General features: G+C 50.2%; 1 protein-coding gene across 13 annotated transcripts in view; it reads right to left on the bottom strand.

Moving 5' to 3' along the window:
- Positions 1–407: 407 nt before the first annotated feature.
- Positions 408–17,756, bottom strand: part of POU2F2 (POU class 2 homeobox 2) — a 60,476-nt gene continuing 43,127 nt past the window's right edge. For 5 of the 13 annotated variants that reach the window (XM_079119393.1, XM_079119399.1, XM_079119398.1 and 2 more), the window contains 10 exons: positions 11,689–11,794; positions 11,472–11,563; positions 9,205–9,366; positions 8,908–9,049; positions 8,666–8,814; positions 8,409–8,585; positions 6,865–6,931; positions 5,511–5,712; positions 5,307–5,380; positions 408–5,013 (listed from right to left, as the gene is read on the bottom strand). In XM_079119393.1, the coding sequence (XP_078975519.1) occupies positions 4,679–5,013; positions 5,307–5,380; positions 5,511–5,712; positions 6,865–6,931; positions 8,409–8,585; positions 8,666–8,814; positions 8,908–9,049; positions 9,205–9,366; positions 11,472–11,563; positions 11,689–11,794 (1,506 nt within the window). In that variant the 3' untranslated portion in view covers positions 408–4,678. The remainder of the gene's footprint in view (positions 5,014–5,306; positions 5,381–5,510; positions 5,713–6,864; positions 6,932–8,408; positions 8,586–8,665; positions 8,815–8,907; positions 9,050–9,204; positions 9,367–11,471; positions 11,564–11,688; positions 11,795–17,756) is intronic. The other 8 variants (XM_079119394.1, XM_079119405.1, XM_079119396.1 and 5 more) reach the window with 3 other exon arrangements.

The following is a 17,756-nucleotide window of genomic DNA, read 5'->3' as shown; positions in this document are numbered from 1 at the left end:
GGGAGCAGGAAGAGCTGATCAAAGATCAGGCCCCTGCTCTTCCCTGAAGGTAGCCTGCCCCTTCCCCACCCCACCATGATCCAGAGGCCTCTACAAGTTGTCGAGAGAGGCTCCCAGTTACCCTGCAATTACATAAATAAATACTGAGCCCCTGGTCTTGGAGGAGAGGTTGGGGGAAAGGCAGCAGGGCTAGAGGAAAAGAAGGGAGAGGAAGGGAGGGAGCAGAGGGGAGGGGTCACAGACATAGTAAATTGTTGTCTCCATCCCAGCAACACTTCTCTCTGAAATTTTTGCTCCTTTTGTTGTTGTTGTTGTGGTTGTTTGTTTCGCAAGGAGCTAACATCTCAAGGACAAATACTTAAAAATATACATTATTTTTTATTTTTCTCTCCTTTCTCATCATCGTCTTGCTTTGGAGACTGTTGAGGTCAAAGTTTAAACCGCACGAGGGAACTGCGGCTTGGAGTTTTTGTGTATTTTTTTTTTAAGTTTTTATTTTAAATTTTTTTTCACTTTTTTTCCCAACGTATAAAAAGGTAGCGGAGTTGTCTGTGGGTTTTTTTTTTTTTTTTTTTTAATGGTTAAATCTTTGGTTTGTTTCTTTATTCTCTTGGAGGCCTTTATCTCTCGCACTTGCCTTTCCCACTGAGACTGGTGGGGGCCCGCGTGTCTCAATCTTGCTCAATCTGTCTCACTCTCACTCAACTCCCCCTACCCTGGGCTAGAGGAAGAGAGAGATACCCTGGGGTTGGGGTGGGTGAGAAAATATAGGTCAGAGGTCACCCCCCACTAGTTCCAGAGTGCCAGGCGTGGAGACCATTCTCTTGGCCTTCCCTGGGGAGGATGTGTGTGGAAAACTCATACCATCCCCCTCCTGATCTCAGCCCCAACTTCCATAGGGACCTGGGGCCCCAATCCCTACTATTCACCCCCCATACACACCCAGCCCCTTCCTCCCACTTCTAGTCCCCACCCTGCCCCACAGAAGAGAACAGAGAGAGGTGGTTTAGTTACTGGCATCTTTTTTCTTTTTTGGCACAATTAAAAAGCCCATCATTAAGTAGACCCAGTCTCTGTCCCTCCCTTAAGTAGGACATCAGGGATGGGAAGAAGGGAAATTCAGAGGGCTCCCCCTTGCCCCAGTTCACTCACCTCTCCTCTCTAGCCCAGGGCCCTGGCCCCCATCTGACCTCTAAGCTAGCTTAGAGCCTGGCCTGGGGTCTCCCTCCCCATCCCCACATAAAGCTCCCCAGCCCTCCAACTCTCTCGCTCACACACAGACACACGGACACAGGCTCTGTACAGACCACAAAATAAAAACGATGAGATAGTTTTGTTTCCCGGAGTCGAGGCGGGGTGGGGGTGGGGGCCAGAGTGGAAGGGGGTGGGTGGGGGTGGGGGGCAGGAATCCCCCATCACCTTCCCAACCCTAGCTCCCTCCAGCCCCCAGCCCCTGGCCCTGGCTGGCCCCCAGCCAACGATATTTGGTTTCCTTTTTTTTTTTTTTTTTTTTAACATTAAAGTTCTATGAGGTATTTGGTGCCTTATCTCGAGTCCTCGGAGGAGGGGGGCCCAGGGGGGGAGACCTGGGGCTCACCTGCCCCTCCCTCCCTCCCTCCCGCCCCTTCCCAATATTTGGTTTCACAGCTGTAGTTAAAGCTTGGAATTTGGTTATTTCCCCCCCTCCCAGGAATTTTTTTTTCTTGTTTTTCTTTTCCCAGTTGTGGGGGTTGGATGGGGAGGGTCCCCTCTACCCCCGGCTGCATGGGGGTCCCTCCGCCAAGTCAGGGCATCTGCCCCATCCCTGCCCTGCTTCCTCCTCTCTCGTTGCCCCGCTCCCCGCACGCTGGGATGGGGAGGGGTCCCAGGTAGGGGACTTGATGGGGAGGAAACAGGAGGAAGTGGGTGGTGGTGAGCCGTGGTTTTTCTTTCTTTTTTTTTTTTTTTCCTCTTTTTTTTTTTTTTTTTTCCTTTTTTTGGTCTAAAATCATAGCTTTCGTTTGAGTCATCTCCACCATGCCTTCCATGCTGCCTGTCTTCTTGGAGGGGGTTTTTGGTTATAATTCCTTTCATTCTGCTCTGCTCAAACATCCTTCCTATCCAGTCGGGAGCCCTTGGCCCCACTCCACCCTTGGGCTGGGGCTTAGGTCCTTTCACCAGGCCCTTTTCAGGACATCAAAATGGACAAACTCAGAGGTAGGGTGAGGGCAGGGAGCTGGTTCATCGGAGATGCTTACATTCTAGCAAGGATGGGCTGACGAGGTGCCAGGCCCCATCAGTGCCAGGGGTGGGAGAGGCGGCCACTCCACCACTGCCCAGACAAGGCACCGAGGCCCTTGTGTCGGCTGAGTCTCTGCTGCCTCTGTGGCCCAGCCCAACAGTCTTGTTTCCCGGTTGGGAGAAGGGAGACCAGAAGAAAAGAGAACGCTGAGGCTGGGGCTCCGTCTGCCTCTCCTTGGAGTGTCCAGCAGAAAGCATGGAGGCCACCAGCCCTCTCCAGGCTCTCCCCTCCCTCTGCTCCTGCCCAGCCAGGGGCGGGGACCACTTTGATTTCAATGGCTCCAGTCCTTCACAGCAACACTTTGGTTTGAGGAGAGACACAGATAGAATGAGATTGAGAGAAGTGAGAAAAGAGCAAAGAAAAAGGGAGAAGAGAGAGGAGAGGGGAGGGAGGAGGACAGAGAGAGGAAGGAGACAGGAGAGAACAGAAAAAGAAATCAAAGGAGGAATCAAACCACCCGAAAGTTGTTGGTTTTCCTTCGTCCATTCTTTTTGCTTTCTTCTTATTTTTTTCCTGTCTTTTTTTTTTTTAAAGCTTTTTCAGTTGATTGGGGGGGCGAGGAGTTTGGGGCTCTTCACCCCTGTCCCTGACACCCTCTCTCAGCCCTGCCCACCCACCTCCATCCACCCTGGCTGAGGGACAGGCGCTGCCCCAGCCGCCCCCCTCCGGCTTTCCCGAAGACGACGTCCATGAGGTATTTGTGAAGAGAAAGAAGCATCCGTCCTTCCATCCGTCTTGGGGACCAAGGGCCTGGACCACTGGTGCAGGGGCTTGGCTCCACCTCGGTTCCTTCTTATTCTTGAAGAGTCCTTGTCTTCTTTCCCTTATATATTTATTTATATATATATATATCTATAAATTCTTTTTTTTTCTAGTTTTAATTTATTGTTTGTTTGGTTTGTTTTTGTTTGTTTGTTTGTTTTTTTGGTTCAAAACTTTGTTGGCCTCCACAATAGCAGGAGGGCATGGTGGCTCCCAGTAGCGTCTCTCCTCTGTCCGTCAGCAAGATGTGTCTAGGGCTGGGCAAACACAGGGTCCAGCCAAGACTTGTGGAGGTCTCATGGGAGTGGTGGCCACCACAGCGCCCTCTTGGATGGGGGCCACAGGTCATGGCACTGTCCCCGCCACATGGACCCTGATGGGGATGCCATCTGGAGGAACCCACAACGGGGGTGCGTGCGTGTGTGCGTCGGGGTGGGGGAGGGTAGGCATCTGCCAGTGTCAGAGGGGCACAGGGTGGGCGGAGCGAGGTGAGTTAACTTTTTGGTTTCTGGTTAATGTCAAAGAACGTGAAGGATCCCACGGATAGGCACTGGAATATGAATATTTTTTTTTTCAGGGAAACTGACAGACAGGATGGAAAAAAAGACAACTTGAATGCCCTCACCCGTCCCCTTTTGCCTGAAACACCCACCTTCCCATAGGCTGGGAAAGGGGTAGATTCCAGCGCAGAAGAGGGTGACAGGGTTGAGGAGGGACTTATGAGAGCTGGAACTTGGCAAAATGGCCTAGCCCACCCTTCAAAGGGAAAAGGGGGAGGTACAAGGGGTGAAAAGTCATCCCCAGGCCTTCCCCTGAACTCACCCCTGGCTGGGGGAGGGAAGGGGGCTAAGGAAAGACCCCCCTGCCCAGGTGGGGAGAGCTGGGGGCCAGGGGAGATGGGGACACATGGTAGGGACACATTCTGTTGAGCACAACGCTAAAAAGTCTGTACATCCTTTGGATGAAGCTACTGAATATTTGGTGTAAGGTTGTTCAGGCCCTTTCTCTTTCACCTTCTGGAAAAGAACGTTTGATGGGTGGTTCTGGGTCAGGGCCCTCTGCCCCAGGCTGTGCCCTGTCTCCGCTGGCCCAGGGTTGGGGCAGGGGTCAGCAGGCTGGCACCAGCAGGCTGGCACATTCTCTTTTTCCTTCTTTAACCCCCACCTGGGGGGGGCAAGGTTGGAGGTTGGCCCCACAGCCAGGGCTCGGCAGCATGAGGTCCGACCTGCAGGAGGCTGCTCCGCTCCTGGCTGGGGTTCTTATTTGGTGTCGTAGCAGTGAGGGTGAGCACTCTGAGGTCTGGCTCGAGACTGGTTTTTGGTTTGATTTTGTGGGGTTTTGTTTGTTTTTGGTTTTTTTTTTGTTTTTGTTTTTGTTTTTTTGTTTTTTTGTTTTTTTTTGTTTTTCACCTCTGGTTCCTTTGGGGCAGCTGGTTTCTGTTGTGATTATTTTTGGTTTTCTTTTTTGTTGGTTAGTTTCTCCTTTTTTTGGTTGGTTGGATTTTTGGTCTTTCCTCCCTTGTCACTCCTGCTCCAAGGACCCACTGTACCCCCACCACTGGCCTCCTCGCCCTCTTCCCAGGCGAGGGACCAAGGCGGGGGGTCAGAGGAGTGGGAGGGGAAGCATGGTGGGCCCTCACTCAGGCTTGGACCCTGCCTCGGGCCCCCCTGGGCCTCCAGGGGTCTGTGCTGCCGCCTCACTACAAGTGGAAGAGGAGGAGGACGAGGATGAAGAGGATGAGGAGGAGAGGCCAGGAGACTTGCTGGAGATGGAGGCTGCCACTGCCGCAGCCGCTGCTGAGACCAGGCCCACGCCTGGCGGGGCGCTGAGCAGGGGCAGCCCGGCGTGGTTCAAGAAGAGTGGCGAAGTTACCAGGCCAGGGCTCCCTGGGGCAGCGCCAGCGGCCCCCAGCACCAGGTTCCCGCTGCCATCAAGGCTGGTAAGGGGCAGGGTTCCACCAGAGGCCAGGGCTGGTGGGGAGAGAGAGAGGCTGGGCTGGAGGCACACCAGGCCAGGGGAGACCTTTGCCTCCCAGTGTCCTACCCCAGTGACCCCGTCAGTGCAACCTGTCTGTCTCCCCCCTGTCCCACTGCCCCCATCAGCAACCCTCACACCTTCCCCAAAGGCAAGATGGGGATGAAGAGGCGAGCGATGCAGTGAGCAGGGCAGGACGGCATGGCTGGAGCAAAATGCAGGGGGCAGGGGCTCGAGGCCCTGGGGGACAGGACTGGTGACAATGGGAGTGACATGAGGCAGCACGCACCTTGGATAGTGGCCAAAGGGTTGTTGCTCATGAGGGCTGGACTTAGCCCGGAGCTCAACCCCACCATTGTGCTTCTGCAAGAGCAAAGCAGAGGCGTTAGCAGGGGTAGGGAGCTGCAGGGAACTGGGGGGCAGCTCCCCACCCTGAAAGCAGCAGCGACCCAGCTTCTCCCCACAGCCTCCCTGCCCGCACCTGCACACTTACCCCGTGCTGGGGTTCAGGCCTGACAAGCCGATAGCCGAGTGGCTGCCTTGAGGACTGGGGTTTGTGCTGTTGGTGGTGGCCGGGGGTGGGGGAGTGACAGAAGGGATGGAATTGAGGGGGGGCGCGGCCCCGCCCCCGCCTCCACCCCCTCCAGCTGTCCGGCTGGGGTGGAGCGTCCCCACAGCTGAGGATAAGGTAGTAACTGCCAGAGAGAGACAGAGATGGGGTCTTCAGCTTCCACTAAGTCACCCATCAAGGAAGCGGGGTCAACCCCTGCTTGTCATTCCCTCCAGCTCACTCAGCAGCTCCTCAGTTAGAACGGACCAGACCTTCCTGTTCCCTCTTCCCTGAGCCCAGAGTCATTTCCTCGTACCTCTGCAAGGGGAACCACTGTCCCAATAACCTTGGTAAGAGCAGCTGCCACCTACTGAACCTGTGCCAGACCGGTGTTGGCTCTGCGAAGCATGCCCTGAACCACGGACACTGAGTGGAGCGCCCGGAAGACAAAACCCCACTCAGGGGCTCCCTCTAGGGGCCATGAAGGAGGCAGGGGCATGGGCACACTGCTGGTGGCCCAGGAATGGGCAAGGCAGGGAGGGGCTGAGGGCCAGTATGTCCTGTCTGAGATTAAGATTCCTGGCTCTGTCATGCCCCAGCTGTGCCCTGAGGTGATTGCCTCTCTGATCTTCAGTTCCTTCATCTGGAAAAGTGGGATAACAATAGAACCTATCTCATAAAATGGGTGTGACAAATCAGTCTATATGCTTTATAAGGAGCTTCGAACGGCGCCAGGCACCCTTATTTATTATTTCTACTTACTATTTCTTAACCTGAGGGGGGCAATATGGTGTTTGTTTTATATTATTCTTTTAATTTTTTACAGTTCTGAGGATTGACCGGAGGGCCTCTGGCAGGCCTGCTAGGCAAGCCCTCTACCACTGAGCTACAAGCCCAGTTCCTGCACGCTGGTCTGTAATTATTTATGTATATATCTTCTTATATATTACACATTCATAATAATTTTATATAAACTGAGACTCAGAGAGGTAAAGTAACTGCTTGAGTTCGCGTAGCTTACAAATGACAGAGGCCAGGGACAAAACCTGTGTGTGTGTCTCTTTTTAGCCACCCCATGCCTTCCTCACAGGAAATCCTGGAGCAGATTAGAGCCCTGATGCTCTGGTGGAGGAGGAGTGGGGTCTGCCTTCTATCTTCTGTCCTTCCTACTCCCCCTAACCCCCAACCCCCAGGCTCAGCCTTGAGGCCCATGGCCCCACAGAGCCCCTGGCGAACCTCAGGCTGCAGCCTGTGCAGCATCCTCCCAGTCCCCCTCCCATCTTCGGCCCTCCCTGACCTGTTGTGCTCAGACTGCTGGAAGCTTGGGACAATGGTAAGGTCCCGGCGCCCCCTTGGGGTGTGACCTGGGGAGAGAGAAAAGAAGCTATGTTTAGGCCATTGTCTCCCAGAAACCCCCATGATGCTCCCCTTGCATATGACCCCCACTGCTCTCCCCCAGGGATGGGGGGAGAAGGGACTTTGGATACAATGCCGCATTTGTATTATGTCACTTGCTTTCCATCATAGCTTTCCTCACATTCACCCTAGGTGATTCTGAGTCACAACCAGGAAGGAGTAATTCTCAACTGAGAGGTCTCCCTGCCTCCCACCTGGCACCATCTAGTCTGGCTCAAGTCCTTTCGATGCCATGTACTGCCTGCAGTGACCGAACTGAGGAGCAACTGCTCTGTGTGCTCTGCTAACATAGCTTCTCCTAGAATGAAGATATTTAATTCTATTTTTTACAGTACTGAGGACTGAACACAGGGTCACTTTATCCTTTTACACCCCCAGCCCTTTTAATTTTTTATTTTGAGGCAGGGTCTCACTAAGTTACTGAGGCTGGCCTTGAACTTGAGATCCTTCTGCCTTAGCTTCCCAAGTTGCTGGGATTACGGGCCACTGCACCTAGCCACACCTGCCCTCAAAGATTTTTGAGGATAAATCTTTGTGTCAGTGTTGGGATGCCATATTACTTCAGTTCTTGGGATCATCTATGGTCTTCCCTACCTCCAGTCTCACCTTTCTATCAGCCCCAAAAGCCTTGCTAAATTTGACCCTGTCCTTTCCCAGCTTAATACTCCTTCTTAGCTCCTCACTGCCCAAGGTTGGAATTCAAGCTCCTCATGGTGAAAGTTGGTGTTCCTGCCCCCACCCATCCTCTGCCCCCATGTCCATTCACGGACACAGCAGCTCCACTTGAGATTGCATGGAATGCCTCCAAAGAAGCGTGGCACTCTAGCATCTAGGCCTTTGTACACACTGGTCCCTTCACCTGGGAGGCCCTCCTCCTTCACATGGCTGGCTTTCTCTTATCCTTTATGATTCAGCTCAAAGGGTCCCTCCTTCCTCCACACCCCTGGGGCAGCAGGCTCCTCTCTGGAGTATCATTCCTCTGGAGCCCTTTCTACAAATGGAAATAAAGGGATGGAAGAAGGATGTCCCAGTTGTGTATGATGCTGAGTGGGCCTGTGCATGAGCTGTGGTCCTGAGGATACCCCATGGATGTAACGATGTCCCTGCCAGGTGAAAAACACCTCTCCCTGTCTCTGTGTGGGTGTGAACCTTGACCACGCCCTGGTCACACATATCCATCCGGTGTTGCTATGCCCCTGTGATAACGCTGGCTCTGACGGGTATATCTGTGGGTGCTTGAATCCCGCACATGACTTGGAAACCCTGTGTTCCTGGTATAACTGTGATTTCTATGTGACAGTCTGCCCCCAGGGGCAACACTGCTGGCTTCTGTTCTAGGCCCTGTGGACAACCAGGTAGGTTTGTTTCACACAGGTGCCTTGCCGGCTTGGGGCTCCCCTGCCCCCCACGGGGCCCTCGCGGTACCAGATGGGGGCTGTAGCTGGCTGGTTTCCCTGGGCTGGGCAGCATGGGTGCCGCGCTGCAGGGGTTAATGCGTTTCTCCTTCTGGCGTCGGTTGCAGAACCAGACGCGGATCACTTCCTTCTCCATGTGCAGCTGCTCCGCGATCAGCAGGATCTCCTCTGAGGTAGGCTTCTGGTTCTGTGGGCAGAGGGCTCGCTAGCACTGGCCTTTCCTCCTGCCACCCTCTGGCCCGCCAAGGAGGATGTGGGGGGCCTCACCGCTAGAAAACTCTTCTCTAAGGCGAAGCGGACGTTTGTCTCGATGCTGGTCCTCTTCTTGCGTCTCCGGCCAGGCAGCCCGTCAAAACCCATGCTGGGGCTGCTCAGCTGGTTAGGGCTGGGCAGGCTTGAGTCGACAGACATAGTCTCTGTGCCGGGGAGGAAACCTGGGCTTGAGAGGGCCCCTCCCCCAGCCACCGCCCGCATCGGTCGGCGACCCTAGAGCTCCAGCCCCATCTCACCTGCGTCATTGAGCCACTTCTCCAGGAGAGGCTTGAGTTTGCACATGTTCTTGAAGCTCAGGTTGAGGGCCTCAAAGCGGGAAATGGTCGTCTGACTGAAGTCGTTGCCGTAGAGCTTGCCCATGGCCAGCCCCACATCACCCTGGGCCAGTGGGGTGAAGATGGGGCGGAGGTCAGGGAGGGGTCTTCAGGCATTGGGTCAATCAGACCGTCAATCAGCGGCCTACGCCCCCCACTTCCCTCAACTGACCACGCCCCCACGCCGCACGCCTCCCACCCCGCAAGGGGGCCCCAGACCTGCGTGAAGCCCAGTTTGATGCGTCGTTGCTTGAAGGTGCGGGCGAACTGCTCCAGCTCCTCCAGATCACTGGGTTCCTCGGGGTGGGATGGTGGCTCCAAGCATTTGGGGGGCTGCGGGTGTGAGAGGTGCGGGTCGGGCAGCGTGGGGCGGGTCACGGCCTAGTGGGGCGGGCAGGTGGGGTGGGAAGCGGGACGGAGGACGAGGATGGTGCTCAGCAGTGGCTACAGGTCCCCGGTCCCTCCCTGCAGTTCAGACTCTCCCTGCAGACTCCCCACCACCTGCCCAAGGAAGCCCCTCAAAATTCACAGTCCCGTTAAAGATTTGACTCTGCTGCCCCACATGGGTCCTCTCATTGCCTGGAACTGTCTGCACTGCCCCTTGGAACCTGCAGACCCCCAGAAGAAGCAGCCAGCTTCTTTTGCTGAGGGCTTTTCCCCTGAAATGAGGAGGAGGGGAGCGGTACTTTCCTCTCCTCTCTAACAAGAAATCAAGGACTGGCTTGGACTCTGCCACTGAATTGCTGGATAGCTCAGGCTAAGGATCTTAACTTCCCTGGGCCCCACTCTCCCCCTCTACAAGGGGGAAAACCATCATTGCTGCTCTAGCTGCTCACTGGGATTTTGGAAGAATCGGGTTAAAAATAAGTGGGTTTCCAGACCCGCAGAATGTAGAACACCAAGAGTGAACCCTAATGTTCAAGCTATGGACTTGGTAATAACAATGTGTCCCTGTAGGTTCGCTGACTGTAACACCACTTGGGTTGAGGATGTTAACAGGGAAGGCTCGCATGTGAAGGGCAGGGGGATCTACCTTCCCTGCTCAGTTTGGCCATGAGTCTAAAAATGCTCTAAAAATTTTAAGTCATAAAAAAATTATAGATAAAATATAAAAACATGGACAGGGAGGACAATGAGAGGGACTGACAAAGAAGCAACAGTTCTGTCTAAAATGCTTCATTGTCCTAAAAATAAAGGTCTGAAGCAGGTGGTAGGAATTGGAATGTCTGTCACCCCTGATGATCCCAAACCCTGAGGCCAGCTGTGTTTTGGAAATTGTAAGTTTTTCAGAGTTTTGGAAGTCTATATCTAGGGCATGTATCACAAATAAGGTGCCACCTGTCAATCAGCCTAAAGGCATTGCCTTGTAATCAGACACATTAGCAGTTCTGCAGCAGCAGGCATGTCACACCAAGAGGGGTAAGAAGTCATACACTGCCCCACGTCAGGCAGGGCAGCTTTTGCAGTCAAATAAGTTCTGGTGCCAATGTTACAAGAACACCTTACCTTGACCTTCAAAGTATTTGGATTTCAGCACTGAAGTCAAGACCTGTATTGGTCTCTAAACTTTTCAGTCTTTCTGAAATAGTTCACCTATATATTTTTGTTCTGGGCATTGAGAATTGAACCCATGCGTTTGAGCAGGCTAAGCATGCACTCTTCCACTAAGCTACACCCCCAGCTCCTCTATATTTTCTGAAAGGGTTGTACAAAAAATATATATATATATGAAAAAAAAAAAAAACTGAACTAAGTAAAGGGCTGTGAAAGTCTCTTTAAACCCTAGAATTCAAGCAGCAAATTGAAGGAAAGGGGTCCAGGCATGAGGAGCCTGAGGTGTCCTGGAGAGCTGACACCCTTCCTAAGGGGGTCCCATTCATGGCCTCACATGGATGTACTTCAGTTTGCAAGATATTCTGATTTGTGAAGAGAAGCTAGAAACTGGCACTTTCTGGGAATTAAGCTGATGATGATCAAATAAAACTTCTGTGGGCCCCGTTCTCAGGTCAGACTCTGGTCTGGGAAATGGACATGGGTTAGCTCCTAACAGATGCCTAGCTCATGAGAACCCTCCAGCTGCCTTGGAGAAGAAATGCCTTGAAGAAACCAAGGCATTTCTAACCTAAAGGCTTGCAACCCCCTGAAAGCTTGTGTTTGTGAAGATGTACATTTTGAAGGCACGGGGATCATCAGATCCAAATCTTTCTTCAGATTCTCAAAGGAGTCTGTGTGCCTGAAAAGGTTAAGAATCACTAGTCTAGTTTGATTCCCTTCATTCTCTAGAGGAAGGCACTGATCCAGACAAGAAGCATGCATTTGAGGTCCCACAGAAAATCTGTGACAGGTTCCCCAGCTTCTGTCTTGGCTCCTGTGGCTTTGGGGTGGGCAATGGAAAGGAGATCCCACCCCACACACCACCCCTGTTCACCCAGCCCTCACGGCCCTGCTGCCAGCCTGGCCTTAGCACACTCAGAGGACCATCTCACCTGTGTGGGGAGCCCGGCCCGGGGTTGGGAGGTCAGAAGAGCTCCCTGGGTTTGCTGAGGTAGCTGGAATAGATTTGGCGTCGGTAGCAGGCCTGGGGAGAAATCGTGGGACACACAGGGTGAGGGGGGAATGGGGTGCTGAGGGAAGACTGTTGGGGCATCAGGGAAGTGGTGTTATTATTATTATTTGCGGGGCGGTGAGGGAGGGAAGCCTTACCTGGCTGACTCTGCTGGGTCTGTGGCAGCAGGAACTGAGCAGGTGGCTGAAGGTGGTGGCCTGGCACAAGCACCAGCTGCTGGAGCTGGAGGAGCTGCTGTATGTCCTGGCAGGGAGGTGATGGACAGAAAGACCATCAACCTGAGTCCTGGCCAGATTCCTCCCTCTCTGTACCACCTGAGTCCCCAGGGGACTAAAACAGGAACAATGAAATCTGGCACTGGGCAGCATCAGTCTCTGAACAGCACCGAGAACGGAGGGCACCCAGAGGCTTCTCTCAGCCATGGGGTACCGGAGAGTTCCATATGAGTCCTAGGAAGGCTCACTCTTTATTTATTTATTTTCCTTCCTAATGAAATATTTGCCTTGCCTTACATTCCTGCAGAACAAATAGGCTTGTCTAAAAATGTAAACCAAATGAAGTCTTTCTTCTTTTTTAAAACACTCCCAAGACAAACGATAAGATGCCCAAAATTGGTTTTAAAATACTTCAGCAAATAGAGGCTATGTAAATTGGCACAACCACTTTGGGCAACTCTTTGGCACTGTTACAAATTGAGAAAAGATATATTGGGATCTTAATCTCCAAAACCTCAGAGTGTGAACTTATTTGGAAACAGGGTCTTTTGCAGATGATCAAGTTAAAACAAAGTCATTAGAGTGGGCTCTAATCTATTATGACTGATGTCCTGATAAAAGGGCAAATTTGGACACAGATAGAGGAAAGATGATGTAAAGAAACTCAGGGGAATGGAGCTGGTGTTGTGGCTCAATGGTAGAGCACTCACCTAGCATGCGTGAGGCCCTGGGTTCAATACTCACCACCACATTAAAAAAATAAAAATAAAATAAAGGTATTGTGTCACCTACAACTAAAATATACAAAGAACACAGGGGAAAGATGATCATCTATAAGCCAAGGACAGAGACCTGGAACAGATGCTTCGAAGCTTCACAGCCCTGGAAGGGATCAAACATGCCAACACCTTGATTTCAGACTTCTAGCCCCCCAAACTGTGAGACAGTGGTTTCTCTTGTCTAAGTCACACAATTAGTGGCTCTTTGTTAGAGCAGCCCTAGCAAATTACTACAGTGTCTACTGAAACTGAACCCACACCTGCCTTACGATCCAGCTATTCCACCCCTGGGTATAAACCACCATAAATACATAGGGGGGTTTTCCACAAAACCTGTGCTGGAATGTCCACGTAGACCATTTGAAATAGCCAGAAGCTGAAGACAGCCCCAGTGCCTCACAGCGGAATGGGTAAATCAGCTCTAATTCAAGGGATGCTATAGCACTGAGGATGAGCAGCTGAGATCTGCCATTACACACAACAACACCAACTTCCCAAGCCTAGGAAGTGAAAGAAGCTAGTCATGAAAAAGAGCATCTGTGTGATTCTGTTTATTGTCCTGTCAGAAAAGCTTGGGAAGCTTCCAGGCGCCAGTGATATGGACATGCCTCCTTCGCAAGTATTCATCGAGCTGTATACTTATGTACACTTTTCTGTATTTGTTATACTTCAATAAAGTTTTTAAAAAGGGTGTGAGGGGGCTGGGGAGATAGCTCAGTCGGTGGAGTGCTTGCCTTGCAAGCACGAGGCCTTGGGTTCGATCCCCAGCACCGCAAAAAAAAAAAAAGAGTGTGAGGGAGGGGAAGAAGTAGAATCCAGCCCACCCCACCACCAAAAAAAGTGAGGAGTATGGATGAAATCCTATTTGCCAGTAGACTGACAACACGTGGTGATCTGTTAGGCTGGATGATGGGTATATGAGGTTCACTGTATCGTCCTCTCTACTACTTTTTTTTTTTTTTTGGCAGTGCTGGGGATTGAACCCAAGGCCTCATGCTTTTGAGGCAAGCACTCTACCAACTGAGCTACATCCCCAGCCCTCATCCTCTCTACTTCTGTGCTTGAACATTTCCAAAAGAAAAAGCAACCCCCCCACACACTGCGATCAAAACTCTTCACGGCGTCTAAGGCCTTTATAGGAGGCCTGTGCCATTCTCCCTGACCTCAACCTCTCTGTCCTCTTCCTCGCTGCTTATCCTCCAGTCACTCAGCCCTGTTCTGGGCCAAATGTGTTCCTGCCTCAGAGCCATTGCACATGCTGTTCCCTCTGTGGGCAGGTTTGAGTTCTTATACAGACGCTCCTCCTCAGCCATGCCCTCTTAGACTGTGTAATCTAAACAAGCCCACCGCCACGCCTCCCTTCCCCAGCCCCCATTTCACGTGCTCACCAGACCTCAAGGTGTGGCTCTTTCTGTTCACTCACTCCTAGTGTGCCACCCTCACTAGGAAGTCAGTCGCATTCGAGCATGAGCTTGACTGTTTCTGTCACAACACCGTATCCTGAGCACCTAGAATAGTACCTGGCACCCAGGAGGTGTTCCACATATATATGTTATGGATGAAGACTCATACTTCATCATTTACTTTCCAGATCTTATGTAGATGTAGCTGAAAGTTCTAACATGTTATTTATGATATTTTTCTCTTCTGGGAAATTTGGGCTGTTGGCACATGCCCCTCAGTTCCTTTCAATGCTAAAGACCAACTTAATGTCCCAGGAAATGAACTCTTTGGGAAAAAATAAAAGCGACTCAACAGAAAAAGTTGATTTCTCTAATATATAAAGAGCAATTACAAATCCATAAGAAAAATCCTAATGACCCAGTACTCTGGAAAGTGCCTAGCAAAGGAAATTCAGTTCATTCCTATCACTCACAACGAAATAAACAGGAACACAATGGCACTGAGATGCTATTTTTATCTCTCATATCAGAAAAGATAAAAACAGTGCACAAGGCACCACAGTGGAAGTGTGGGAAAACGCTCTTCTCATGACTGGTGAGGGGGAATTTGGCAATGTCTATCAAAATATGCAAATTACATAACCTTTGACACTGCCATCCCACTGCTAGGACTTCATCTCGGAGACATAGTCATGCTTGCGCACAATGACCTCCATAGAAGGATATTCCCAGCAGCACACAGTGTTCCAGCAAGAGTAGAAACCAGTTGGGGACCAAGCAATAGAGGATGGGTGAATGAATTAGGGTGGAGCTTCACAGTCTATGACTACGCAGTCATCAAAAGATGACTCTTTGTGCCTTGACATGGAAGTCTCCAGAACAGCCTGTCAAGTGGAAATCTCAAGAGGCAAAACAGTGGATATGATGTGCAATTATTTGTGTAAAAAGTATATATAGAGGTATTGACTTGGGTATGCAAAGGCAATATCTGGAAAACTATACTAGAAACAGGCCATGCTGTAAATCCTTCTGCATTTCTTGGAACATTTATCTGGTCAAAATAAATATCCAGGAGTCCTGCCCCACCTACCCAAAAAGTCGGTGGTAACCAACATCCATGTTTTTCCAACCATTAATCTCAATGGGAGGAAAATCTTAATGGGGTCCCTGGGAGGCCTCTGCTTTCTGCATTTCCAGCAGAGGAGGGGGGACGCTGATGCTTCCTCCTTGCAGCTGCCGATTACCTCAGGGTCCAGTGCAAGGCTTTTGAAATCTTACACTATATCCTGAGAAACCAAGTCCGTTCTGCCTTCCTTCTCCCAACTACCCCAGCCCAATAACATGCCCTTGGTCATCTCTCCCCAGATGTGGATCAACTATAAAGCAAAAAAAATCTAAGCTTTATAGCCTTCCATTTACAATAGACCCTTCCAAAGACCCGGACCTAATTTTGGTTTCATAATGTTGTTTTATTTTTCTTTCAAAAGCTCTCCAAACTGTAATCTCTTCAGGCCTCTCAAAAGAAGACCCACCCTTCTCTGTGTTGCCCTTCTCACAAGGCAACAAGTTTGTTGATGTATTTTCTTCCTCTGCTAGATGGAAACTCTAGTAGGAAGAGACATGTCTTATTCTTCTTGTATCCATAACCTTTAAAAAGGGCCTCAGGAAACCCCCATTAAATGCCCACTGGATTGAATCCAATGAATAACACTAGAAATAAAGTTATCTTATGATTTTTTTTTCTTTTTTTGCTATGACTCTTAGTATGTTGATAACTTGTTTCATAACTTCTATTTCTCCCTAACATGATTCTCAATGAAAACTCCCCTTGCCTGCCAGAAACCGAAGTGGTGTCTGTGATTTGCATTCTGATTCAGAAGGAGAGAAGATGGAGAAAGTGAATCCTGGGTTTCAGAGGATCTCATGGTGAGAAATACAGATTTAAAAAAAAAAAAAAGCCAAACATTTACCCACACCCATCCAGTTAATCAGACCAAGACTCAGGGATCATCTGTGATCCCTACTTTCCCTTCCTCTCTGCTATCCATCCAATCCATCCTAACTTTTTACCAGCTCCCTCCACTTCTTTCTCTTCCCACTGGCCTGGATGAAGTCACCATACCATTTGCCCCTGACCATCCATTCTCCCAAAGCAACCAGAGAGGGGTCCAACACAACATAATTCTGCACATTCTTATGTCCTCTTTTTTTAAAAACAATACTGGGGGTTGAACCACTGAGAGCTTTACCACTCCCCAGCCCTTTTTATTTTTTGAGACAGTGTTTCACTAAGTTACTGAGGGTCTCAGTAAATTGCTAAGGCTGGCCTTGAACTTGTGATCCTCTTGCCTCAGCCTCCTGAGTCATTGAGATCACATGCATGTGCCACAATGTCTGGCTTATGCCCTGAATTCTTTGGCATCTGACAACCTATCACCCCATTCTCAGAATTAAAAACACATAAAATAAAACATAGGATTTCAACTAAATCAATCACATTGAAATGCAGTCATCAAGTATGTTTAAATTGTAATAGTAATCTGTAGGTTTCTTTATAAGCACATGAAATAGGATCCAGCAATAGGTCTGATGACTTATATAACTTTGAAGCAATGATGAGAAAAAAAAATACACACATACACAAATATGTATGTATGTATTGTGCGTGTGTGTGTGTGTGTGTGTGTGTGTGTGTGTGTACTGGGAATTGCACCCAGGGTACTCTACCACTGAGCTTCATCCCCAGCCCTTTTTATTATTCATTTTGAGACATGGGCTTGCTAAGTTGCCAAGGCTGGCCTTTAACTTGCAATCCTCCTGTCGGCCTCCCAAGTGTGTGGAATTACAGGTGTGTGCCCCTGCACCTGGAGAAAACAATAATATTGAGAGACATGCACTATCTCTAAAGGGGAATATGAAAATCTCTGAGCATTCTATTGATAACAAAGTCTAAATACTGTTAATACTATTGTGGCCTATTGTCTATACTCACAATAGAAGGAAATGCTACATTTTTGGTTAGAGAATGGCAAAAATTGAGGCATATATGTTTTTTCCCATCCAAGTTCATGGACTCTCTGAAAGCTATCCACAGACCCTTCCTGGGATGGTCTGTGGACTCCTAGTCCCTGTTGTAAAATATAAATAGAACCATGGACCTTCATTCATGTTTATCACATTTGTAATAGAACCCTACTCCTTGCCGCATCCCTGCCTGCCCCAGGCCCCTGTTTGCCCCTCCTTTCTCACCTCGTGGCTCTCTCACACACTAAACCTAACCAACTACAGTGACCTCTTTCCTATCACTGAACCCAAGGAGTCCTCACCTCAGGGTCTTTGCTATTCCTTCTATAGCTACACGTCTGGCCCCTCCTCATTCAAGGATATATTAAATGCCCCTCCCAGAGAGGCTTTCCATAGCCACCTGCTCGGATAAAGGGTCTTCCTCTTCTGACACTACATCACATTCTTGCCAACATTGCAATAATCTGCTTCCTATATGTCTCCCCAGCTAAAGTGGGCGTCAACTCCATGTGCACAAGCTTGTCTACCTTATCCGGATCCACCTAGAAATGTGCCTGGGCATGGGCATGTCCACCAAATATTTGCTGACTAGAGGAATAAAAGAAAGAAAAGATTCTGGTGAACAGTGAGCAGGGTAAGGACTGCGGTTAGCCGGTAGGGGGCCCCATTTCTCCACATTCTAGATTCCACGTGGCTCGCTAAGGCCACTAGGGGGCGTATTAAGTCTGAGACAGATGGTGGAAAAGTTGCAGTTAGCTGAGACGCTGGGGTAGGGCCCTTGGCC

This window comes from Sciurus vulgaris (assembly GCF_902686455.1).
Source record: "Sciurus vulgaris genome assembly, chromosome: 17".
NCBI lineage: Eukaryota > Metazoa > Chordata > Mammalia > Rodentia > Sciuridae > Sciurus > Sciurus vulgaris.
Note: the sequence above shows the minus strand (reverse complement) of the source record. Positions and strands in the feature narration are given on the sequence as shown.